Source organism: Primulina eburnea, chromosome 1, assembly GCF_022965805.1.
Source record: "Primulina eburnea isolate SZY01 chromosome 1, ASM2296580v1, whole genome shotgun sequence".
In the NCBI taxonomy this organism is placed as follows: domain Eukaryota; kingdom Viridiplantae; phylum Streptophyta; class Magnoliopsida; order Lamiales; family Gesneriaceae; genus Primulina; species Primulina eburnea.
Genome location: NC_133101.1, coordinates 55,369,023 through 55,396,736, shown reverse-complemented (window position 1 = coordinate 55,396,736; position 27,714 = coordinate 55,369,023). Strand labels below are relative to the sequence as shown.

At 37.3% G+C, this 27,714-nt stretch overlaps 1 protein-coding gene across 1 annotated transcript; it reads left to right on the top strand.

Annotated features, from left to right (window-relative positions):
* Positions 1 to 14: 14 nt before the first annotated feature.
* On the top strand, positions 15 to 27,516 carry LOC140832028 (uncharacterized). The gene is made up of 11 exons (XM_073195793.1): positions 15 to 313; positions 653 to 703; positions 1,112 to 1,153; positions 1,344 to 1,463; positions 10,990 to 11,135; positions 11,201 to 11,348; positions 11,445 to 11,528; positions 12,464 to 12,579; positions 12,697 to 12,755; positions 12,958 to 13,060; positions 27,070 to 27,516. The coding sequence occupies exons 1-11, from the start codon at positions 217 to 219 to the stop codon at positions 27,295 to 27,297; spliced, it is 1,194 nt and encodes a 397-aa protein (XP_073051894.1). The 5' UTR covers positions 15 to 216; the 3' UTR covers positions 27,298 to 27,516.
* The last annotated feature ends 198 nt before the right edge of the window (positions 27,517 to 27,714 follow it).

The following is a 27,714-nucleotide window of genomic DNA, read 5'->3' as shown; positions in this document are numbered from 1 at the left end:
TTAATTAATTAATTATTCCCAAAAAGGATAAATCCTAAAACCATCCAGCAAAAACCCTCAACACAGACAACACCCCACCGGCCGAGCATTTCCCTGCCTTGTTACACTACATCCATCGCTTGGAACATCAAAATTCAGATTTTCGTGTGGAATTATCCGTCTTATAATCAACTTTATATCGTTTAATTATTTTTATTCGATCTCTTTTCCAGAGAAATGAATTCACCGTCTCCAGTCCACGATGAAGATCAGGGAGAAGAGGTTTTTATTGATGAAAACGATATCATCAACGAGTATGATGTTGATGAAGAAGGTATGCCGAGAGAATTTCCTGTCGCGATTGACTTTTTACCAACTGATGGCTTTTCTAATATTTTCATGTTCTTACGAAACTTTTAGGCATGGGTGTTAAAAATTCCTTTGGTTTTAAATTATTTTTTTTAAAAAGGTTATTTTTTAAGTTGGTGAATAATTTTCATATACAAACTGTGAATGTTGAATAGACATTTTTTTAAATGTATCATATGTTGCCTTTTTCTTTGAGGGCAGCTTTTTTTTTTTTTAACAGTATCACCTGTTCATCATGCCATCATGTGATTGTTCCTAAATTTGTACGTTATTTTGTGTGTAATTTGATTTCTTGTGATTTCAGAACTTCCAGATGCCGATGATGGAGGAGGCACTGACGGAGAAGAAGATTCTGGTGTGTAACTTTGGTTTCTAATGCTTACCTTGATTTGTTCGCAAAATGCATGCAAGATTTTAGTTATCTGTTAATGTGAACTCGTTTTCTTAATTTATTGAGTGAATGAATGAGAACATTAGGTGGAATTAGAAATATTGAAGAACTGTGTCTTTCCTACTTATGATGTCAATTCAATGATAATCTGTTTCAAACACTCGAAATTATATAAAAAAACTGTAAAAATTTCTAGTGGGACCATAAAATCATTTGGTGAAACCACTTAACTTTAAAGATTTCTGGTAAATAATGTGAAGGCACGAGACCACTCTGTGTTACAGTTATAGAGGTTTTTTCATAATTGAGTTTATATCTCAAAAATATTCCTATTATTTTGTACCTTACCCGTTTGTGAAATTCTGGTTGCAGATATTGTTGATGACTCAATACACATATTTACTGGCCATACAGGTGCACCATTCCTTTTCCTGTTTACCAATTCTGTTCCATATTGCTTTTATTAGTTCTACATATTTATTTGTCATGCAGATGCATTTTGTTTTCTCTTTTTGAATACCATTTCAGATAATGAAGCCAATGCAATATGTTTCTTTGTATTAATACTTCTAAGAAAGCTTAAATGATTGTTCTCTTGCTCTAGGTGAATTATACGCCGTTGCATGCAGTCCTACAGATTCTACATTGGTCGCAACTGGCGGCGGTGATGATAAAGGATTTTTCTGGAAAATCAATCAAGGAGACTGGACTTCTGCATTAGAAGGTAAGAAATCGAGAGTTTCTGAAATGAAGAAAGTAAAATTATGTTATGCCTTAGAACAGTAATATGCAGTTATAATATAGAAGGATGATCAATCACAAAGAAACGTAATATTGTATTAAACTGAAATATGTAACCCAGAGCATAATTGCTCTGTACAATCTCTCCCTTGCAGAATGGTAGTAACTGACTCAACAAGAAATATAACTGCATGCCTTCTCTATCCGACCCCTTTCATATTTTATTTCCTCCCTTCACATGTTTTTCCCTTCCCCTTTCTAACATACATGTTTATAATCTTGGGCTTGGGCCTTTCATTGTCATTAGTAATTGGACCCACTGAATCTGGAATGACTGGACCCAATGGGTCTGGGTTTCATAACACGTCTCGCCTCTTCAAAATCGCCTTGTCCTCAAGGTGAAAATCCGGAAACTGGGCTACAAAATTTTCCATGTTCTCCCAAGTAGCATCTTCCTTTGTTCTTCTTTTCCAATGCACAAGCAACTGTTTACGTGGATTCCCTTTTGTCTGTTTAATGCGTCCTGCCACAATGAAATCTGGTTCAAAAGTCAAGAATTAATCAGCATCCAATTCACTAGGCAATTTTGTCTCAGCATAGTTTTGCACGCTGCTCAAACATGATACATGAAATATTGGGTGCACCTTAGACCCCTCGGGCAACTGTACCCTATAAGTAACCTTCCCCACTTTCTTTAAAACCTTGAAAAGTCCATAGTACTTGGCTGCAAGATTCTGAAATACCCTTGTACAAACTGAGTTTTGGGGTGTGGCCGCAACTTTAAATACACCATATTTCCCTATTGGAAATGAACCTCGTTGCGACTTTTGTTAGCATAATTAATCATCTGAAGTTGAGCCCGCTCAAGATTTTACTCGAGTTCTCTCAAAAGTTCATCCCTATCCAACAAGGTTCGCGAGACCGCTGCCACCACTGTTTCCCCAGGTAGGAATTAAATTAAAGTAGGCGGTTTTTGCCCATACACCACCTCAAAAGGTAACATCCGCGCATAAGTTTGATAGGAGGTGTTGTAACCAGTATTCGGCCCAATGTAGCCACTGGGCCCAATTTTTAGGTTTCTTATAACAGAAACAACGTAATGTCTCGACACACTTGTTCAAGGCTCGATCACCAGAATTGGATACTTATCTAAAACAGAAACAAGTGTGTCTTGACACACTTGTTCAAAGGGTCGACCAATTTTTAGGTTGCTTATAAAAGAAACAACGGAATGCTTATAACTCATCGACCACCAGAATTGGATACTATCTAAAACTGTAACATTGTTCGACGCTCGGTACTCTACACAAAAAGCCAACTACCATATTTCTTTTTAACTAGTATAACAAGGCTTGAGTATGGGCTATTGTTGGCCTGTATCACATCGGATTTGAGCATTTCTTGTACCATACGTTCAATCTCATCTTTCTGATGGTGGGCGTAGCGATATGGCCTTCCCGACACCGGGCCACATCCTTCTATGATAATTATAGCATGATGTTGTCTCATGAGGTTCTTGAAATATTCCCTCATATTTGACAAGAATTCTTTTCATTGCCTCATTATGGTTCATTTTTATTATTTTGACTTCTCCTCCTCGCTGTTATTCCACTTCAACAAAATAGCCCCACGGAATTCCACCTTACTCACTTTAGCAATTGACTTGAGAAATACCGTTGACTTGCTAAGGGATGGATCCTACACAGTTCGCTCATTCCAACTAAATTTCATATGCATTGTTTCCCAATTCATTAATATGTCTCCCTAAGTACGAAGCCAGTCCACCGCTAAAATGAGATCAATTCCGCCTAGCTCAAACAAATAACCCTCAATTTGAATTTGACATTGGCCCAAATCCACCTTCAACTCCCTGCACACCCCCGACACGATATGCGACACCCATCCCCAAGACTTACCCCAAAACACACACTCTCATCAATCATCTGTCCTAACTCGACTGTCAAGCTTTTCGAAACAAAATTGTGGCTTGCACCACTATCAACCATCGCCACTACCTCATGACCAGCCACCCTCGCCCCCACCTTCAAGGTTTGCGGTTGATTAATGCCACTAACATGATACATCGGCAGCTCTGAGGTGTCATATTCGGTCGTCACCAACTCTTTGGCTATGTTCACCGCCTACTTTATTTCATCATCCACTTTCACCAATTCTCACTCGCCTCCTTCTTCATCTTCCATTAAAATCGTGATTTGAGACTTTCATTGGCGCATCGGTGCTTCAGACGGTATGGTTCCCCGCATTCAAAGCATAATTCCTTCTCCTGCCTGTGGTAAAAGTTCTCGGTGAGAGACAATTCTACCATCTCGATTCTTTTTATATGGAACCCTAGCCACTTCACTGCTCCGGTCTCCCCCATCACCTCCGTCTGGGTTAACTTCGACCTGCCACCGTAGGACATCAGTGTAAATGGTTTGCAAATCGCTTTCTTCCCTGGGCTCACTTCTGTCGCACTAACATTTGATTGTGGGTAAATTTTGCTATGACCCAACGCCCACATTTGTGACGACTTTCTATTTAAAATCTAAGTCCAACCTCTCTTTGTTTATTCCCCATTCCATCACCTTCCCATACAACTCTTAATCTACTCCCATCACTAACATCATTGCACGATCGTTCGGAGTCTATATACGATCATCTTCTGGTGTATTTCTTCCCACAATCCACTCATAAAATAAACCGAACACTAATCCTACTGAAAATCTCCAATTTGTGCAACCAACATCTCAAAGTGTTTTATGTATGCATCAATCGAGTGTTTCAATGAAGCCATCAACTCAAATGGATTGGAATCGTACCCATTGTATCGCTTAATTAGCTCCTCAGCAAATGTATCCCAATTCATTTAAGAGACCTCGCCTTCATCCATCGAAACCAATGAACAACATACATGTGCATACAAGTGTAAGCCAGCTTGGGCCTACAATCATAAACTTCAAAATATAGTTCTATCTTTCCCAGCCGGTCCTCACCATCAAACCCAGGTAATTCAATTTTTCTCAAGGCTAACCTCACCTTCTCATAAACTTCTTCTTACCCACCTCCGCATGTCGCTGCTGCACTCTAAACTTTCTCCTGTATCCCAACTCCCACTCTCAGTGCGTGATCATTTTCATTTTCTATAAGAAAAAATATTATATTGATTAATATAAGTAGTTACAGAAAGCGAAACAGAAGGCCACATTAAATGAAGTGAGATCCACAGTCAAAATAGAGTAACATAATACTGGACCCCAATTCACACACAAATCTGAGATCAAGAACGATTTGAACTCTACAATTTCAATAGCTCCAGCATGAAACCCTGAATCTTATTTTATCCTAGTACTCATCAATTGAATCTCTTGATCTTCAACGATCTTCCTATTCATCTCCATCCACGCGGACCTGCTCAAACGGTGAACCACCAAATTCCAAAAAATTTCTGCCCCTCCTTCCCAAATCCTGTCCGAGATCCGCATCGAATAAATCTGGAGTTGAACTTAGAGATACCCAAATCAAGCTAAACTCTGCCAAAGCTTTAAACCAAAGACAATGTGAAAAAGGACAATGGATGTTCAAATGGTCCTGAGTCTACACCTCTTGCCGACATAATCAACACCAATTTGGACAAAGAGAACAAGGGAATTTTTTTTGCAATATCGCAATGGTAATTTTCCAAGCACTGCAATCCCGAGAATACTTGCACCTTGGATTGAATAGTAACTTTCCAAATTGTTTGATAAAGAGAAAAAGAAGGATAACTAGATTACTAGAATTTGAAAAAAATGACTCGAAGAAAGATTTCACTTTAATTTCCTTGAAAAATCCCAACCCACTCCTTCTTGTCTTCTACACCCTCGATCAATCTGACTCACTCAAAAGTCTCGATCAAAGAACCTAACTCAATTGGCCCGTTATCCTTGAGATCCCTTCGAAAATAAAAATTCTAAGAAAGAGTAGAGGGGTTGGATGAAGAAATGAATTGTGCAAAATAAGAAATATGACAATTATGGATTGTTGAAATCTGAAATGAAGGACGGGTAAAGATCCTGAAAGAGGAATTCCCCCACCATTTATCTTCACAAAACCTAATCTTATGTCCTCCCTTGACCACCACTCTCACCGACGGAAGAAAAACCGGATAGATTCTGGATGTAAACTTCCCTGGACTTCTGAAGGTGACACTTCTTGCAATACTCATGTCTGATCAGTTATTCTGTGTCCCCTATTTAATAACCACAATCATTTTTTCCATAACGAATCTCATTCAATAGAAAATCTCAACCAACATTTCCCTAGGAAAGCCTTGTTTCTCAAATCTCAAACAATTATTACCAATACACAAACCCCATCGCTTACTTGGTCTACAAACTTGATCCCAAGCCACCCCATGACCGTGGTGATCCCCATCTGCTCCATCCCACAAAAAATCTCTCATAATCCCCATGTATTAATTACAACTGCATTCTGACCTTTGATCAACTGCTCCATCATCCTTTTCGGGTGAGTTTGGTTTGGGTGATTAGATAGGATTGATTAAAATTTTACAATTTATTATATGTTCTTGTCGAGTATATAAGTTTAGGATAGCCCGATGGGCCCATATGAGGCCCGCACTATGCATATGACTTATTCGAATTTGAGGGACAGTTATTACCTATTTTTTGGTGGGATAAGGAATGATACTGGAGTTTTATTATCAATACACCGCTTCAGAAAATATTAATCAACAATGCTATTTAACTGTATAGTAATTAATATTGGATGAGATATGGTTTCCTTGAATTTTTTTTTTTTTTTGGATAGGAAACAGAATTTTATTGAAGTAGATAATAAGGTTTACAATAGCGGATAAACAATCCGCAGAGTTAAATAAAAGATTACAATATTAAACCGCCATAATCACAACACATATTTCCAATCCCTAACCAAGTCTGATATATGAAGATCTTTAAATTCTTTCAACACAATCGTCCAACTTGTAACCCTGAATTTTATTTTTTCCCAAACTTCAGCCAACGACTCCGACTTGTCTTCAAAAATTCTTGAGTTTCTTTCCATCCATATCGACGAAAATGTGCAAAGAACAACCATAGACCAGAATCTCAAATGTTTTCTCCTTGCCTGCAAGCCTGGTTCCAGGAAGAACATATCTGTTGCCTTCTTCGGAAAGGACCACAGAAAACCCATTTCATGGATCACCTTTAGCAATTAGCCAAATGCTATAAGAAAATGAACAGTGCAGTAGCAAGTGATCCTGATCTTCTTTTTCCCTACAAAGACAACACCAGTTTGGGCTAAGAGAACAGCCCGGCCACCTTCTTTGCACGGAGTCACAAGTTTGTAATTTCTCCAAAGCCCCACTATCCACGAAAACACTTGGACCTTTGTAGGTACAGGTACATCCCAGATATTTCGAACAAATGAAAAAGACAAAGGATTTGGAGATGCGAAGAAAGAGTTATAAAAAGAGCTAACAGAAAACACACCCGATGACTCCCCAACCACATCCTATAGTCCCCAACACCCCACTGAACCCTAACCGACTCTAGGACACCCATGAGACCCGCAAATTCACCTGTTTCCAACTCGCTCAAGTTTCTTCTAAATCTTAAATCCCAACTGGTAACTGAGTTGATGAAACTAGAAGACTCATCTACAAAAAAACTGATAGGCTTATTAATATGAACAAAAATAAGAAACATAGATGGAAATCTCTCTCTCAAAGAGACTCCCCCACCCACTCATCTTCCCAAAAACGAATGATGTTACCCTCTCTGAACACTCCCCTAACCAACTGATGAAAAGCCGGGAAAGATCGAGAAATGCACTTCCAAGGACTTCTAAACGTCGCTTTTTCCGCCAAGCCCAAATCCCATCCATTCTCGTGATAACCATAGAGACTGATAATAACCTTTTTCCATAGGGTGTCTCTTTCCACCGACCCTCTCCACCACCATTTTCCAAGTAACGCTTTGTTTCTTAAGCAAATATTTCCCAATCCCAATCCTCCCCTGTCCTTTGGCTTACACACTTGCTCCCACCCAACTACATGGCATTGTTTTCCTCCATCGGCTCCATCCCATAAGAAATTTCTCATTATTTTTTCCATCTTGAGTGCGACATGATTAGGCACTTTGAATAGCGACATAAAATAAGATGGCATAGCGCACAAAACCGCCTTGATCAAAGTAAGCCGACCCTCTCTTGAAAGAAAAGACTTTTTCCAACTAGCCAATTTTTTAGCCATCTTTGAAATAACCGGTTCCCAAAATCCCATTACCCTCGGGTTCCCACCCAACGGAATCCCCAAATATTTAATCGGCCAGTTTCCTTTTTTGCATCCAATTGCAACTGCCAACTCATCAAATTCCTCATCCGATCTATTCAAGCCCAACAACTCACTTTTTTCCCAATTGATCCTTAATCCAGAATGACGACCGAAACTATTGAGGATATCCACAGTTGCCAACAAATGCTGCTGTGATTTTGTAAAGAACAAGGTGTCGTCCGCAAATTGAATATGCGAGATTTGAACTTTCTGTCTACCAACCTCCAAACCTTGTACAATATCATCTTCTTTTTCCTTGTCAACCATCCTTCCCAACCTATCTACTACCAGATTAAAGAGAAAAGAAGATAATGGATCTCCTTGTCTGAGTCCTCTTTCCCCTTTTATTTTTTCACGGGGTCTTCCATTGATGAATATCGAAAAAGACACATTAGAAACACATCCCATAAACCATCTCCTTCATCTCTCCCCGAATCCTTTTTCCTCAACACATAATTCAAAAAATTCCAATCAACATTATCGTAAGCCTTTTCCAAATCGACTTTAAGTACCCACCCTTTTTTTTCTTTTTTTTCCGGTACACCTCCACAACCTCATTTGCAATTAGACAACAGTCGAGAATTTGTCTTCCCTTAATGAATGCACATTGGTTTTCCTCAATTGTATGATTCATTACTTTTTTTCAATCTGTTTGCCAAGACTTTCGCCATAATCTTATACAAGCTAGTGATCAAGCTGATAGGTCTAAAGTTGTTGATCCTGATCACATCTTGTTTCTTAGGGACGAGGCAAATGTAGGTCTCGCTAGTAATACCGTTAACTATCCCACTTTCGAAAAATTCAGCAAAAACTCTCATTACATCCTCTTTCACCGTATCCCAGTTCTTTTGGTAGAAGGCCATTGTGAAACCGTCCGGACCTGGGGCTTTGCACCCATCACTTTCAAACACTGTTTTTTGGACCTCTTCCTCGACAAAAGCCACTTCTGATCCCTCGGCTTGTGCTAAATCGATTTCACCCCAAAGTAAACGATCAAAAGGCTCCTCGTCCCCGTCTATCTCCCTCTCCACCCCATCCGCTTTCCTGTACAAATTTCGATAAAATCTAATGATTTCCCCTTGAATTTGTATTTCGTCAGTGACAATAGACCCATCCTCCAATTCCACTTTGTCAATCATGGCTCTATTCCTTCTGTTATTCAACAACGAATGGAAAAATTTGGTGTTATGGTCCCCTTCCTTCATCCATTTTATTTTGCTTTTTGTCTATCCATTTGGGCTCTATGGATAATCATTTTTTCCGTTTCGCATCTTAACTCTTTCCTTTCCTCATTTAAAATTTCAAACCACAACCCATCACCTTTTAGAAGATCCAACTGCTTAATCTTGAAATTCAATTCTTTGAATCTACTTTCCACATCTCCCACTCCTCCCTATTCCATTTTAAAGCCTCTTTCTTTGATCCTTTTCAGTTTTTGCATAAACTTGTAACCTTCCCACCCACGAGTAGTTCCATTATTCCACCATGTCTGAACCAACTGTTTGAATTTATGATGAGATAGCCAGACATTCTCAAATCTAAAAGGAGACGGTCCCCACTTCAAATTAGCTGTGTCAAAAATAACTGGACAATGGTCCGAAGTGAACTCAGATATAAAAACATAAAATGATGGACAATATGTTTGTTTATTGAGAAAAAAAAGTAACAAAAAGATTTCTTTCACTTATTCTATGGGAAAAACAACAAATCAAATCCTTTCTTTTGTCAATAAAACAAATTTGTTTTTATTTTAAAATATAATATTTTTTTTAGTTTTATTCATAAGATTATTTAGCAAAAAACAAAGATGGTTCAAAACCGATTCAATGTTTATGATTAATGAAAATGAAAAGAATGATTGATAAAATATTTGTTAAAACAGTAATAAAATTTGGTTTTATTTTGAGAAATAAAATATCTTGTTAAATTCAATTTTAAAAAGGAGAAAAAAAAAAAGCACGGGTATTTCGGACATCACAAAAAAATTAATATCTTGTTAAAATCATACCAAACATCATGTAATCTATCACTCTATTATTTATCCCTATATAATAATTACTTATCATTTGATTACATATCCTACGATTATCCTATTATTCAAACCAAACTTAGCCTTCAAGTCTAATAAGTTCTCCACAGCCTTATCTATCTTGTCCAGTCTGCCTTGCACTTGCGCCATGTTTTCCTGCAACCCAATAATAGATTTTTCCATGATATCCATCTTAGTTTCTGATCGTGTGTTGGCCATCGTATTCCGCCGTTCCTCTGATCCGGTAGGTAGGACCAAGTTTATGCCACAAAACAATAATATGCAATTAAAATATAGAAGGAAGATCAATCCTGAAGAAACACAATATTGTGTTAAACTGAAATATGAAACCCATAGTATAATTGTTCTGAACAAACTCACTCTCCCTAGCAGAATGATAGCAACTCGGCAAGAAATATAATTGAATGTCTTCTCCATCCGACCCCCTCTCATATTTTATATCCTCCCCTCACGTGTTTTTCCCTTCCCCTTCCTAACATACACGTTTATAATCTTGGACTTGGGCCTTTCATTGTCATTAGTAATTGGACCCACTGAACTAGATTGACTGGACCCAATGGGCCTGGGTTCATAACAAAGTAATCTTCACCATTTCTCGGTTCATGTTATCTTTCTAAAGTTGCGTGTGGTGTCAAACAATCTAACAAATGACTTCTTTTGAATTTCAAGGATTTGAAGTTTATCACTAAAAAATCCTTTGTTTGCAATTTTGGAGTCTGATGAAGGCTTATGATAAACATAACTTTGAATGGAAAAACATGAGTAAGATTACCGTTTCTTGTAATATGAATGCAACAACATCATTAGTGAAGAAGTTATAAAACTTAGAATCAAGAATGTAAACATCCTCTGTAGCATCAATCTTACTACATCTTTTAGCTCAACCCTTACAGTAATTATCGATGCTAGCATGTTGAGGATAAAAGAATAGAGTTCTAGTTTTAGGTTAGAAGATGTGTTTTTCTCTAAAAAATTCACGTATAGTAGGAAACTAAATTTGACGCCTTTTCTTCTCAACTTTTTTTTCTGTACATATGAGTTCATCGGTTATCATGACACCTATCATTTGATGCCATCGTAATCACTTCTCTTTGATTTTTGAGATTCCCAAACGTCCTTGCGCAGGTCACCAGGATTCTGTATCTAGTTTGGCTTTCAGCGTGGATGGACAGTTGCTTGCATCTGGAGGCTTGGATGGAGTTGTCAAAATATGGGAAACAGCCAGCGGAGACTTAAAATGCACACTTGAAGGTCCTACAGGGAACATTGAGGTGATACTAATACCTTTGCTTGTGAATTATATCCTGGTTTCTGTTGTCTAAACTGGAAATTGCAGTGGGTCAGGTGGCATCCAAAAGGACATTTGATCTTAGCTGGTTCTGATGATTCTTCTGTCTGGATGTGGAATGCTGACAAGGCTGCTTATCTGAACATTTTTACTGGTCATGGGAGTAGTGTAACCTGCGGTGATTTTACTCCTGATGGTACTGATGTTTAGAGGAAATTTTGAGTGTTTTCTTTTGGTTATTATTATATTCTTGGAGAATCATTATTTATAACCGACTCTTAACTTTCTGAAGGTAAAATAATATGCAGCGGTTCTGACGATGCAACTATGAGAATATGGAACCCTAAAACAGGTGAAATCATCCATGTCGTCAGAGGTATGGCGTGGAGTTTTTCTGTGCATATATTTCTATTATTATGTTGTATGCTGGTTACACAATGATTGAGCTTCATGCATGTTATAGTCACAATTTTATTCTTCCTTGATGTGTAATATTGCAAAAGGATCTGTGCATCACATTGAAATCATTTTGTTTTAACTTGACATATGTTTATCAGTGAGGATGAGGTTTTTCAACTTGACATATGTTTTTGAACTTGACATAACTCATTCTTGAACATTCCAAAAGTACTATACATAAGAATTCTGATTATAATGGCACACTATTTCTGCTGTAGTCTCTCTCTTCTACAAACAATGTATCATATAGCACTGGAACTAACAACGAAGTGTCAATTGCCGAAAAAAATTTGTTTATGCAAAGCCATGTCAAAATTAATCACTGCAGTTTTTTTTTCTTTTTACTAGTAAAAATAAGAGAGGAGGCTTTTACGCGACTGATTTTTATGTTAAAGCAGCTACCAAACGACCTTTTGTGAGTTCCAACATTTATCACATCATACCTTTTGTTCGTAAATTGCTAAGAGAAATATAATTGGAGAATAAAATTAATCTGGTACAGGACGATGCATAATTTTGCTTCAATAATGATGCTAACTCGCAATGAGCAGCGTGGCTAGAGGATTTGAGAAGAATGGGTGATACCACACCTACATTAGAGAATTTAGATTTCCTTATATTTCGAGCTTGCCTGCCACTCTACGTACTTCTCACTCTATCCGGCTAAACTTTGTGCTCCAACAATGATGATTAGTATTAGAAATTACAGCTAATCACATCCCTGCAATACAAAAATCTAAATGTCATGCTCCTCTATCATTGCATTGCTTTGTTATGTTTGTTAGTTTTGTCCTTGGATGTGTTTTGGCCTCAGGATTTGTTGGTAATACTAATGTATATTTTATTGTGAAGGTCATCCTTATCACACTGAAGGACTCACATGCTTGACGATCAACTCTGACTCTAGTCTTGTCCTCACTGGTTCAACCGATGGTTCAGTTCATATTGTCAACATATCAACTGGGAAGGTGATTTTGCTTTGTTTTGTTTCATTTCAATTTTCAATGCTACCGTTATGCTATGGAGTTGTTCCGCTGCTAACAATTTGCAGTTTTTGGCTTATCTTGCAATTTCCAAATCATCAGGTGGTAAGTTCTTTAAGTGCTCATTCTGAATCAATCGAGTGTGCGGCATTCGAAGTGAGGTGTGACTTGCTATTTTGTCCTCTTCATCTTGTATAATTAGAGTATAATTAGAAATAGAGACTTATATCTGACTTAATTAAACTGTACTGGGCATTTGTGAATTTTGTTATGTGATGTTTTGTGTGGCAGAATGTATATATTTTAAATTTCTTTCACCAGAAATGATTCCTTAAAAACTTTTTGGCATAAATTTACTTGAAGCTCTCGGGGAGCTTATTCAATGGTTGCGACAGGAGGCATGGATAGAAAGCTTGTGATATGGGATCTACAACATTCATCACCTAGGTGCACATGTGAGCATGAGGTTTGTTGAACTCCTTTCTTTTCATGAGATTTTCTTATTTATTTTTATTTGGTTGTGGGAGAGAGAAACATCAACATTGGAGGATGGAGGATGTAGTTTGGGCTTAAATCCAAATAGCTTAAGAAGTTTTCAATTCTTAAAGGCCATAGTTGTCAAAAGGGCAAGCTTCTATGCACTTTTTGCTCAAGAGAAAATAACTTTTTTTTAAAAAAAAATCTGACTGAGAAGAATGTCATTTCTCTTCTGTTTATTAAACAAAAAGAGCAGAGGAAACCCTAACATCACATTACCTTTACGGCATGTCGCCTCTGTGCTTTGGCCTCACATTTTAATATTTGATATTTGGAAAATGAAGATGATTTCAGTTATTGATATCTCAAGTTTTTTATTTTTTAAAAATTGTTTTTATTTATTTATAGTATGTTGGAAATTTAGACTTCATGAATTGAAATTAAGCAAAGATGACAAAACGCTCGAAACGAAAGTACAGGAGGAAAAACCCGCTCTCCAAAAGTTGCCTGAGAACTTCCCAAGCATAAGGAGAGGCGCTGGGGTGCCCCAAGAGCTGCCTGGAAATTCCAGGCAGTAGAGAGGGCGTTGGGGCACCCAAAAGGAGGCGCCCCAGCGCTTGTGGAGGCGCTCGGAAAGTGGCGCCTAGGCGTCTGCAATGCTGTTTCGTGAACTATTGTGGACTTTCTACGATTTTTCTGCTACCATTTCATCCAAATGATGTCTTTTGGTGTTGTCTTAATATCTTTGAATCGAGAGACACCTCATATATGAAAACATTTCCCTACAGAAAATCAACATTAAAATAGGAGATCAAATATCATTTTTTAATATTATATTCATATTTTTGACACACATATTTTGCATTCATATCGAGCATCTTCTTCTTCCTTCAAACAAAGAATTTATATCATTTATGCTTGTGGTATTATGTGATAAATTGTGTTATTTTCTTAAGTTAAAGTTACTGTATTTTGGGAAACGATTGTCGGTTTTCGTCAACACCAAGAGCGGGACAATATCTTCTTGATGAAATAATATTCAACACTAGCCTCAAATTTAATGTTCTTCTTCATTGTCATCTTCAAATCTTCTTCAAATTCCATACCAACAAGCTTCGGAAGATTTTCTGAAAATTTGAAGATGACTTCCTCATCAACGAGTAGTACTTTATTGGCACAAGGAGAAACATTGGAAAAGTTCAATGGTTTGTACTTCAAAAGTTGACAACAAAAACGTTGTTCAATCTAAGAACTCTGAGACTGGAAAGGTTTCTGAAGGAAAATCATCCCCCATACCCAAAGATGAAGTCGATCCTCACAGGAGAGGGCTGCAGTGGATGCATGGAATCAAAGTGACTTCCTGTTCAAAAACTACGTTCTAAATGGATCTGCGTTATATAAAGTGTATTATCAAATCAGAACCACTAAAGATTTGTGGAACTTGCTTGTAAAGAAGTACAAGACGGAAGATGCTTACCTTAAAAAAATTCATAGTTAGAGGTTCTTGGATTTCAAAATGGTAGACTCCAAATCTGTGGTGAGTCAAGTGCAAGAAATACAAGTACTATTGCACGAGATTCATGCGAAATGGATGAATCTAAGCGTGTCATTTCAAGTTACTGCTTTGATTGAGAAATTCTTTCTTTTGTGGAAAGATTTCAAAAATTATTTGAAGCACAAGAGAAAGGAAATGAAACTCGAGATTTGATTGTGAGACTGAGGATCGAAAAAAAACCGTGATACGAGGTCTAAACAAACAAGATAGCTACAAAAATAAACATTGTGGAATCCAACAATAAAGACAAGAAAAAAAATCACCGGTGAAGAAAGACAAAAGAATCTGAAAATTTTCAAAGGAAATACTACAACTACGGGACACCGAACCACATAGCAAAAGACTTCAAACGCCTAAAAGAAAAGAATGAACAAGCAAACATGATTCGAGAAAGGTCGGTACCATTTTGATTTTTTTGAACTTGATTTAACTGCAATTGTTTTTACAACAAACATGGTGGACAACCCAAATGAATGGTGGGTTGATACGGGTGCTACCCGACACATATGCTCTGACAAAGAGATGTTCTCCACATTTACCCAATTTCTAGGAGAAAACTCTTAAAGGGGAATTTTGTTACATCGTACATTGTGGGGGACTGGAAAGATGGTGTTCAAGATGACATTTGACAATGAAGTGACTCTTGTTGATGTGCTTCATGTTCCTGAAATAAGGAAGAAGTTGGTATCTTGGTCATCGTTGGTGAAACATGGCTTTAGGCTTGTATTGAGTTTAACAAATTTGTATTGACAAAGAATGATCATTTTGTTGGGAAGACGTATCTTGATGAAAGTCTCTTCAGTTTAAATTTATTGACTAAGTATAATATTGATCAAGTACATAAATGCAAGATACGTGTTAAAACAAAAGTGACCAAAGCGTCTTTACATTCTATTGAAAGATGTACAACTCTTCTAAAACTAATTCACACTGATATTGGCGACTTTGCACAAAGAGGAGGGAATACGTATTATATAGCATTCATTAATAATTGTACAAAGTACTATTATGTATATCTTTTGAAAAGTAAAGATGGAACACTTGAAGCGGTCAAAAAATACAAAACTGAAGTTGAAAATCAACTGGTAGGCTTATAAAAAGTATTTGCAGTGATAGATAAGGAGAATATGGATCACCATTTGATGAGTTTTGTCGATCTTTGGGTATTATATATCAAATTGCTCCATACTCGCATGTCGCATCAATCAAATGGGATTGCCGAACAGAAAAATCGAACTTCGAAATGAATGATGAACATCATGTTGTGGAAATGTCATAAACCTTCCTACAATTACCTGAAAGTGTCGGAGTGTTTGGCTAAGTTTGAAATGCCAAAGCCAAAACAAGTGAAAATTGGACCAAAAATGGTCAACTACTTATTCATTGGATGTGCGCATTGTAGAAGTGCGTATGGATTTAGTGCACAAATTTGCAAATTCTGAAATGAATGAAGGCATAAAAATTGAGTAAGAATTCTGTGTTATTTGAAAATATATTTCATTGTAAAGAAAGAAATGGAGAAAGTTCACGAAAAATAGCATTAGAATTGGTGAGTGAAGGTTCAGCACAACAAGAGGAACCTATACGAAGTAAAAAAGCTAGAACCTTGAAGTGGACCAAAAACTTTACAAGACGTATTGTTTAGCTGTTAAGCTCCATATTGGAAAGAAGCCATCAATACTTAAATGGATTCCACTATACAAAATGACATTTGGGAGTTGGTGTGTCACACCCTTACTCTATACTTAGCATAATTACCATAATCAAAATAAGGTTTGAATGATATAACTATAGTATGAAGCAAATCAAACAAGAGGCATCACTTTGACGGTTTATAAAAATTTTTGAATGATGTCCCTATATTTTGTACACACCAAAAACTCAAGCAATACTATTTATACACACTTATAAACATATTCTCATGTACAAACATACTTTGTATCATCATACATAACATGGAACTTGTTTCAAACCCTGACATAAAATTTACTACAATAAATATGCGGAAGCTAAACAATAAGATGTCCCGGTTCTTGTCGAGGTAAGGCACGTCACAAGAATCCATTGGCGAACTGGCATCCTACGTCTCTTCACTACCTGATCCTGTAATACATGAGCTACGTGAGTTTATAAAACTCAATAAGTTGGCACTTGTACGTATCAATATGCGTCGGGACATACATATCAAGTCGTGACAACAATGAATCTTTAAACCATGTCATATCATAACATATATTCATGTTCATTTTTGTACTTGAGCCTCATTAGTTGACCTATACTACCGTGCTTGCTTTATTATATAGCTACTACTGTGTTGGACGTAAGGGAGCAACCTTTGGCAACCCCACGCGGCACGCCCCCATGAACTTATATTGGCCAATAGGTTTGGTGGACTTAAAACCACCCATGATGTCAACAAGCTCTATATCATGTAAAATCAGTCATTTTCTTTCATATCCATGTTCATGTTCATGACATTGCACCCATCTTCAATATCCATGAGTTCCTTTCATATTTAATACATAACAATGGAATATGGTGCTATATTTTCATCAATAAAAACACTAACAATGTACATATAGCAATAGAAAATGAGAAGCATTTGAAATTCATAATATTACTCATGTATTACTTCAAGAACATGCCAACTTACTGTCCAAGCGTACGAATACTGGTTTGAGACGATGATTCTCGCTCCTATACTGTCAAACATATCAATAATTTAATTACTATGTCTATACTAGTGAAAGTTACCCTTCTAAATGAAGAACAACTAAAAGAGAAGAAAACTTACTCCCTTAGGAAGCTCTTGGTATAGAGAACTAAGTTCTAACCTCAAAATGATGAAAGGAATGAAGAAGAAAGCATTTGGAGGAAGTTTTCTAGGTTTTCTTTCGAGTTTATGCTGTTAGAGAAGGTGAGAATGGTGGAAAGTGCTTAGAAAACTTGATACTTATCTTTTTATACACTGTTGGGCGCATATGCGCGACTTTCCGAGCGCATATGCGCGGCCCGTTCTGCCCACCCGACGCATATGCGCGCTACATTCTGCCGAAAATCTCATCTTTAACTTCCGAATTAGCAAAAGTGGTCAACATAAAAGTTGTAGCCCTATGTGTTCATCTCCAATTGGCCTCGTGTCATTTGAAGATCTGAGTAAAAAGTTATGTTCATGTTCCCAACATGTGTCAGTGCAGGAACAACGATACACACGACACACTTCGGGCCACTTTTGGCTCGTCTTCCCTAATGATTTGAACAAAACTAAAAACATGAAAGTTGTAACATTATATCTTAGCTTTCTAATGGTCATAGCCTCACATAATTTGGATGCATATTCTAATCATTATGCTAAAACCCTTCAAAACTACCACAATTTCATCTCATTTCCTATCAACTTCATTACACTACTTCTACCTACACATCTTACTATCACTATTTATACACATATTGATTCTCACTACACCATGGAAAATATAGAAATCATGTTCAATCTCAATATTGATACCTCAATCAATATGTGAAACATAATGAGCTAAATAACTAACTAATAATGACACAAAAGTATTATTATCATTTGTACGAGTAACCGGGCATTACAATTCTCCCCTCCTTCAAAGAATTTCATCCTCGAAATTTGACATACCATATAGTTCAGGATATCTCTGTTGAATATCGTCTTCTCGCTCCCAAGTTGCTTCTTCAATTGCATGATTGTGCCATAACAACTTTACCAAGGTATTTTCTTGCCTCGTAACACTTTTGATTTCCTATCGAGGATTTGGATCGGTCGTTGTTCATACGAAAGATTCGATGCAAGCTCCAATGGTTCGTAATGAAGAACGTGAGAAAGATTGGCCAAATATTTCCGTAGCAAGGAAACATGAAAAACGTTATGAGCATTTGACAAGTTCGGTGGTAAAGCAACTCGGTAGGCCTTGTCTCCTATTCTTTCCAAGATTTCAAATGGACCGATATTCTTGGACTCAATTTTCCCTTCTTACCAAAACGTACAATGCCTTTCAATGGTGATATCTTTACAAATACATGGTCACCAACCTGAAATTCCAATCGACGACGTCGCACATCAGCATAGCTTTTCTGTCGGCTCTGGGCAATATGCATTCTTTCTCTGATCTTGGTTACTTATTCGGCTGTCTGGTGTACCAATTCAGGGCTTAATAATTTTCTTTCTCTTACTTCATCCCAATGTACCGGAGAGCGACATTTTCTACCATATAATGCATTATATGGTGCCATTCCAATACTTGACTGATAGCTATTGTTATATGTAAACTCAGCCAATGGTAGTTTACTGTCCCAACTACCTGGAAAGTCAATAGTACAGGCCCTCAACATATCTTCTAAGATCTGATTCACTCGTTCTAATTGTCCATCAGTTTGAGAGTGGAATGTTGTACTAAATGCCAATCGAGTTCCCATAGCATGATGTAAACTCTTCCAAAATGCAGACGTAAATTTGGGATCTCTATCAGATACAATGGACACTGGGATGCCATGAAGTCTCACTATCTCTTTGATGTATTCTTCGGCATATTGATTCATCGTGTATGTGATCTTCACCGGAAGAAAGTGAGCTGATTTCGTAAGTCGATCCACAATAACCCATATAGCATTGAACCCTCTTTGTGTTCTTGGCAAACCAAGGATGAAATCCATTGTGATGAGTTCCCATTTCCACTCAGGATTGGGTAATGGTTTCAGAAGTCCTGCTGGTCTTTGATGTTCAGTCTTGACCTGTTGACAAGTTAGACATTATGCAACAAATGGAGCAATGTCCTTTTTCATACCTGGCCACCAAAATAATGGTTTCAAATCTTTGTACATATTCGTGCTTCCTGGATGTATCGAGTATGGTGTAGCATGAGCATCAATAAGAATGTCATTTCTGATCGTTCCTTGTTTTGGCACACACAGTCTACCTCGATAAGTCCATATTCCTTCCTTATTTAATTCAAAGTTCAAATTTCCTTTTTCTTCATCTCTCTGTCTCAGTTGTTGTAATTCATTATCTGCACTTTGTTTGACCTTGATCCTGTCTGCAAGTGTTGGTCGAACCATGAGATATGATAATTGGATTGCAGTTCCCTTTGGCATAACATCAATCTTCAAATTCTGTAAATCCCATAAGATTTGTTCTTGTACTTGCATTGCGGATATAGAAATGGACTTTCGACTTAATGCGTATGCAACAACATTGGCTTTATCTGGATGATAATTAATAACAAAATCATAATTTTTCACTAATTCGAACCAACGTTGTTGTCGCATATTCAGTTCTTTTTCCGTGAATAAATATTTCAAACTCTTGTAGTCCGTATATATTTCACACCGTTCGCCATACAGATAATGGCGCCATATTTTCAACGCAAATACCAATGCTGCCAGTTCTAAATCATATGTGGGATAGTTATTTTCATATTCTTTCAATTGTCTTGAGGCATAAGCAATTACCTTCCCGCTATAAACTGACATAAATAACCAGCTAACCCAAGAAAACTACGTACCTCGGTAAGAGTGGTAGGTCGTAGCCAGTTATTAACAGCTTCAATCTTCTTGGATCCATTGATATGCCTTCTTTTGAAATGACATGACCCAAGAATGCTACTTGTTCAAGCCAAAATTCACATTTCTTCCATTTGACATATAAATGTTTATCCTTCAAAGTTTGCAAAACTAATTCCAGATGTTTTCGATGCTCCTCTACAGTTCGTGAGTAGATGAGAATATCATCTATAAACACAATTACGAACTTGTCTAGAAATGGCTCAAAATTTTGTTCATTAAATCCATAAAAGCTGCTGGTGCATTTGTTAGTCCAAATTGCATTACAAGAAATTCATAATGCCCGTACCTGGTTCGGAAGGCAGTCTTTGAGATATCATATGATTTCACTTTTAGTTGATGATAGCCTGATCGTAAATCAATCTTCGAAAAGATGGCAGCTCCTTGTAATTGATCATACAAATCATCAATTCTGGGGAGTGGATATTTATTTTTGATTGTCACCTTGTTCAACTCCCTATAATCAATACACAGATGAAGGGTACTGTCTTTCTTCTTCACAAATAAAACAGGTGCACCCCACGGTGAAAAGCTCGGTCTAATAAACCCTTAATCAAATAACTCTTGTAACTGTTCTTTCAATTCTTTCATTTCTGTAGGAGCTAATCGATAAGAGCTTTTTAGATCGGATGAGTTCCTGTCACAATATCAATCATAAATTCGATCTCTCTATTTGGGGGTAAGCCTGTTACATCATCAGGAAATACTTCTGGAAACTCACACACAACATCTATATCTTTTAGTTCACGAACCGGTGTATCTTTTCGGGCAATGTCATCATCCCCCCACTATCCCTATCACGCACGTGGATATTAATTCCCGACATACCCGACTTTTCACCAACCACGGTACCTCCCTCAACCTCGACATCCCTCCCCTCCCCCGATTTGGTATTGAAAGAAAAGGCCGAAGAATGGATTGAAGTATCGGAATATTGAATATGCAAAGAATTGAATTTTTTGTGTACCTTATCCGAAGGTGAAGCAAAGAGATCCCCATGTCCTCCAAACCCAAGCTGGTGTGTGTCGTCGTATCTGAACTGATTGACATGTGAGTTCCCATATCACTAACATCACTATCCTCTTCGGAACCACTGCTTTGATCCCTTGTAAAATCCTTTTCCTCCCATGTGTCATCTTTCTCCCCATGCAATGAGTCTTGATCCAGCCACTGTGTCTTGGTATTTGTTGTTTCCTCATCTTGTGTATTAAACCAAGTATTATTTGTCTTTGATTTTCTTCTGGTATAGACGACCTCGAACTTCTTTTCTTGGGTGCTATTACCCTCTGGCCGATCACAGCGCCTTGTATGTTCAATCTCTTTGTTGCCAAGTGATTGAACTATTCCTTTGTTGAAGGCTTCCACTTCTTTCGGAATAAGTCTTTTGAGAATCTTTATTTGTTTGCTCCCTCTTATTGGTTCTGATCCCAACACTTTAGACCCCTTTGTCTCTTCCTTTCTGGATTTGTAAAAACCTTGCTGTTCTTTACCAACAAACACCTCCATCCCTTGGACGATCTTTGTGTTGTTATGCTTCCATTGTTTGTGATTTAAATGAGCCTCTCCTCCCCATGCCACTTCTTTTCCATTGTATTTTTGTTGGGCAGCCTCCCCATCCCGAGAAATCTGTTTGAGTTCTGTTGTGGTCTTCGCATCCTTAGCTTCGGGTAGTTGTTTAGAATGTCCATTGTCTTCCTGTATAGGTCTTTTGACTCTGCTCCATCCAGCTATTACTCTAGCACCATCAACTACTACCTGTGCATAGGATCTTTTTTCATAAACATCATACGCTTCAATGTTAACCGAGTCGACATAAATGCGCACGTTCATAGGGCCACGCGGTGTCTGAATTAGCAAAGAACTATTAATAAATCCCCCTTCTAGACCCACCACTTTGATTTTAGCAGCGGCCAAGTCCTTAAGCAGAAGAGTATCTTGACTAATATCCACCAATCCCCCACAAATATCCCCCACATTTCTGAGTACATCCGTCGTCCACATATCCCATGGTAATCCAACAATCCTGATCCAAAAATTGCAGCATTCGTAAACTTCCTCTGTAGTATTGATGTCGCTCCTCCCACGTTCAAAAGTCAAGGAGATCCTGTTCTCCAAAAAGCATCTACTGATTTTCAAATAAAAATCGAAATCCTCTCTACTATTTGGCCACCACAGTGCTTGGTTTGCTTTGAACGGAAAGATCTCGGTCTTCTTCCCAACCGCCTTACCAAGTGCTGATGTTACCATTTCCCAAGAAATATTAACGCATTCCTTCGTGACAATCAGTGCTTTGTTCCAGTCTTTACTCAAGCACTGTTCGAATTCTTTATGTGCATCAATGTTCCCGGATCCTATAGGACTTGCGTTGTTCTTACCCCCGAACCCAGATGGTTGAAGTTGCTGGTTACCCTTCAAGTGATATGCTCCTTTCCAAAAACCGCTGTTCAGAATTTTGTCGACAAAGAAAGCCAGACATTTCCATCCCTCCTCGTACCGTCCGCTTGGAATTATAATTCTCTGCTTCTTACCGGAACGTTCAAATTTGGATACTTCAATGTAGCTTCCTCGTCTGTTAACAAACTTTTGCACCGAAATAACTACATCCCCCTTCCTTAATCTGTTAAAAGTAGTATGTGATTTGGGGTTGGTGATGTACGCCCCCATAATTTTCCTGAGCCAGTAAGCACTTTGGTGGTATAATATGACGGCCACCAACCGTGCAGCTGAACAACGGAGAGATGAAACCAACTGCTAAGAGGAATGTTTTGGTGGTCGGAAATGAATCAAAGTTTGCCTAAAGTCAGCAGACTACTTCCTGGCTTACTTTGCGCATTTAAATCTGAAGGATAGGAAAAAGACGGACATTAATCCCACTAGAGAAAAGGCCGGAACCCTAGTTTTCGACGGCCGGTGAGCGGCGCCGGCCTCGAAGGCCGGTTGCGATCAGGGGAGTAGTAAACTGTGGTCCATTACTGAAGTTTGATGGGTTATCGGTGGAGATCGAATTTTGGGGGTAGAGAGCATTTTTGAAAAATTCTCTCACTAGGGTTTCTAACAAGTGCTAACATCTGAAATTCATAATATTACTCATGTATTACTTCAAGAACATACCAACTTACTGTCCAAGCGTACGAATACTGGTTTGAGATGATGATTCTCGCTCTTATACTGTCAAACATATCAATAATTTAATCACTATGTCTATACTAGTGAAAGTTACCCCTCTACATGAAGAACAACTAAAAGAGAAGAAAGCTTACACCCTTAGGAAGCTCTTGGGATGGAGAACTAAGTTCTAACCTCAAAACGATGAAAGGAATGAAGAAGAAAGCATTTGGAGGAAGTTTTCTAGGTTTTCTTTCGAGTTTATGCTGTTAGAGAGGGTGAGAATGGTGGAAAGTGCTTAGAAAACTCGATACTTATCTTTTTATACACTGTTGGGCGCATATGCGTGACTTTTCGGGCGCATATGCGCGGCCTGTTCTGCCCACCCGGCGCATATGCGCGCCACATTCTGCCAATAAACTCATTTTTAACTTCCGAATTAGCAAAAGTGGTCAATTTTTAGCCTATGTGTTCTCTTGCATCTCCAATTGGCCTCGTGTCATTTGAAGGTCTGAGTAAAAAGTTATGTTCATTCTCCCAACATGTGTCAGTGCAGGAACAACGATACACACGACATATTTCGGGCCACTTTTGGCTCGTCTTCCCTAATGATTTGAACAAAACTCAAAACATGAAAGTTGTAGCATTATATCTTAGCTTTCTAATGGTCATAGCCTCACATAATTTGGATGCATATTCTAATCATTATGCTAAAACCCTTCAAAACTACCACAATTTAATCTCATTTCCTATCAACTACATTACAATACTTCTACCTACACATCTTACTATCATTATTTATACACATCATGGAAAATATGACAATCATGTTTAATCTCAATACCGATACCTCAATCAATATATAAAACATAATGAGCTAAATAACTATCTAATAATGACATAAACGTATTATTATCATTTGTACGAGTAACTGGGTATTACATGGTGGATCTTCCACCAGGTACCAAACCGTTGGATGCAAATGGGTCCTCAAAGAAATTATAAAGTTGATGGAATAATCGAAACATACAATACTAGATTGGTGTCTAAATGATATAGACAAAACGAAGGTCTTTGACTTTTTCGGCACATATTCACTAGTCTAAAGAATAACATCCAATCGTGTCCTCATGCAATTGCAGCATTGCAAAACCTTGAGATACACCAAATAGATGTCAATAAAACATTCTTGAATTGTGAATTGGAATAAGAGATTTATATCGATCAACATGAAAGATACCCATGAAAGGAAATTGTATCGACATTAGGCAAGTGTCTAAACAATGACATGAGAAATTTGACAAAACTATGTTGTAAAATGGATTTAAGATTAACGAGTGTGATGGATATGTTTACATTAGGGACAAACGAGATTCCTATGTAATAATATTATGTCTATGTCGATGATATGCTCATAATGGAAAGTAATCAAGACATGATAAATGTTACAAAGAAAATGTTAACAAAACATTTTGATATGAAGGATTTGGGCATCTCAAATGTCATACTTGGGATTAAAATATCTAGAACTCAATAGGCAATCGTTCTATCTCAATTTCATTTTGTTGAATCTGTCTTGAAGAAGTTTAATGTATATGATTGTTACTCAGTAAAGACACCTATGTACGTGAGTGTCCATTGAGTAATAATCATGAAGAACTAATTTCCCAATTGGAATATTCTAGAATTATTGGAAGCCTTATGTACATCACAAATTGTACTCGACTAGACATCTCTTGTGCGATAAATAAGTTGAGTTGATTCATGAGTAATCCAAATGAGATTCATAAGAAGGCTTTGACAAGAGTACTTAAATATTTAATATACACCTTAACATATGGATTGCACTATACTAAATTTCTCGCGGTGCTAGATTGATACAATGTTGCAATTTAAATGATAAACATATAAGATACGCGTTAGAGTATGTTTTTAATGGTGGCGCAATCTCCTGAAGGTCACCTACACAAACTTGCATTGCTAAATCCACTGTAATATGAATTCATAGCACTTGATAAAGCATTAGAAGAAGCAAGATGACTTCACAATTTCTGGAGGATATTTCTTGTGACAGTCAATCGGCAATTGCAAAAGAAGATAATAGTATGTATAATGATAAGTCTAGATATATTCGCCGAACACATAATATTGGGCGACAGTGGATCTCAAATGGAGTTATCACAATTGATTTTGTCAAATCAAAGGATAACTTGACGGATATGCTTACGAAAACATTGAATATGGATCAAGTGTATAGTTTGTTAAAAGGAATGTATTTAAAATCTACAAAATAAAGTTTTCGTAACGACATCCCAACCATGTTGATGGGAGATTCCAAGATATTAGTTCAATGAGACAATTAAATTCTGAGAACTTTAGTAGACAATTAAATTATGAGAACTTGAGCTAACACTCGGGAATCATTCATTTCTCATTCCTAGGACGAAAAGTGTTGTCGTATCCTAATGTAATGAGGTTAATTAATGTTCTTTTAATGGTTCATTTGCTTGGAAAAACCGGAGTATGGTAGGATACTCTTAAAAGAATATCACATATGTAAGTGTGAGGATCGGTTGCCTCAACGAAACATGTATAAATCCAAGAGGTGTTCCATGCCAAAATGGACTCAATCGAAAAACAAAAAGAATGATGTTGCCTAAAGATCTTTTGAACCAAGAGACAACTCGTATGTGAAAACATATCCCTACACGAAAAACAATATTAAAATAGAAGATCAAATAAATTTTTTTAATATTCTATTCAGATTTTGACATTCATATTCTGCATTCATGTTGAGCGTCTTCTTCTTTCAAACAAAGGTAGTTTACATCATTTTTGGCTGTAAAACTTGTGATAAATTGTGCTATTTTCACAAGTGAAAGTTACATCTTGGGAGAAAATCGTCGGTTTTCGTCAGCACCAAGAGCGAGGCAAAATCTTTGAAGGAAATAGTATTCAACACTATCTTCAACTTTATTGATATTCTTTATTGTCATATTTGAATCTTCTTCAAATTCCACACCAACATTTTAGAATATTTTGTTTATTGCTCTTTATTTTTGTAAAACGTGCGTTTCGTTTTGCGCTTAAAGTCGTAGGACACTGGAGCGATTTAATGCACCTCATGCTTATAAATACTACGACATTACTAGCGATGACAGTACGCCAAAATCCACAACATTATTGACGCCTTACCATGTGAGTTTGAATCATTATTCATTAGCCTATTTTTTAAGTGAGAAGATTCATTTTCTCTAAGTCAGTAATTTCGAGGAGTTGGACTTGTGAGTGTACAAAAGTCAGGGTGTTGATGGGAGGCAATTAAGAATTACGAAGTGAATTCGAATTCTCTCTTAAATAAGGTGGTCAATTTGGTTGTTTCGGGTTCTTCGGGTGATTTTTTTTCAGAATCCTGTAGCATGTAGTTGCAGGTTGGCTGCTCAGGTTGATACTCTCAAAGAGAAGAAAGTCTCGGTAAAAAGTCCTTTTCTTGGTGGTGATGCTTTTACTAAATGAATGTTTAAGTGAGTGGATTTTCGGTATTGTTTATATTTTGGAGTGGGATTTTTTGAGATGGCTTCGAGCAGTGAAATTTAGTCCATCCAGTCTTGATCCCATCTATCTTTAACAACCTATATATTTACTTGCATATCAATATCACCGCCTATATGTTCGGACCATATCATCGCACTGGTACTTCGGTTCTTCTTTGGGTGGTCGTTACAAGTGCTTGTCTTCGTCCTGTTTGGCAGGATGGGGTCACTTGCTTGCTTTGGCCGGCTGGTTCTAGATATATTGCCACAGGCTGTGTCGATGGGAAAGTACGGATATGGGATAGTCTCTCAGGAGATTGTGCAAAAATATTCTGCGGACATGCAGGTCCGATTCAGTCGATTGACACATCTTCTAATGGAGAATTCTTGGTATCTGTTTCAGTCGATGGAACTGCTAGAGTGTTTGAGATTGCTGAATTCAGATAGACATCCGAATCAGGTTGGCCAAAGTTGATTTTTGGACAAAAATTTCTTGTGCTATTATTCGACACATGAACGCTCATCAAAATATATTGATTGACCTTTAGGTGATAATATATGTATTTTAGTTTATGCTTCATTGTTATTTGAATTCTCTCCATATTACAAAATAAATATTTGCTGACAAATCCCTTCATGTTGTGTTTAAATCGTGTCATTTGGATAGTATCGGCATCATAAGATTTCAAATTTACCCACTACATTTAAACTCGTGCATGGATATTTGTATGTTAAAATATATATACCACGAAATAACAATTTCATACATTAACTTTGATTTTAGGCTACCTCTTTTTATTCAATACCTAATATAAACAAAAAGTTTTCAAATGTGATTTGTCCCATTTATTTTATCAGATTCTA

What these genes read in the sequence shown, in the direction of transcription:
- LOC140832028 (XM_073195793.1), top strand. Translation starts at nt 217, where the DNA reads ATGAATTCACCGTCTCCAGTCCACGATGAAGATCAGGGAGAAGAGGTT. An exon ending in TGACGGAGAAGAAGATTCTG is followed by an intron (nt 704 to 1,111) that starts GTGTGTAACTTT and finishes TTCTGGTTGCAG; the next exon opens with ATATTGTTGATGACTCAATA. An exon ending in GGTGCACATGTGAGCATGAG is followed by an intron (nt 13,061 to 27,069) that starts GTTTGTTGAACT and finishes CCTGTTTGGCAG; the next exon opens with GATGGGGTCACTTGCTTGCT.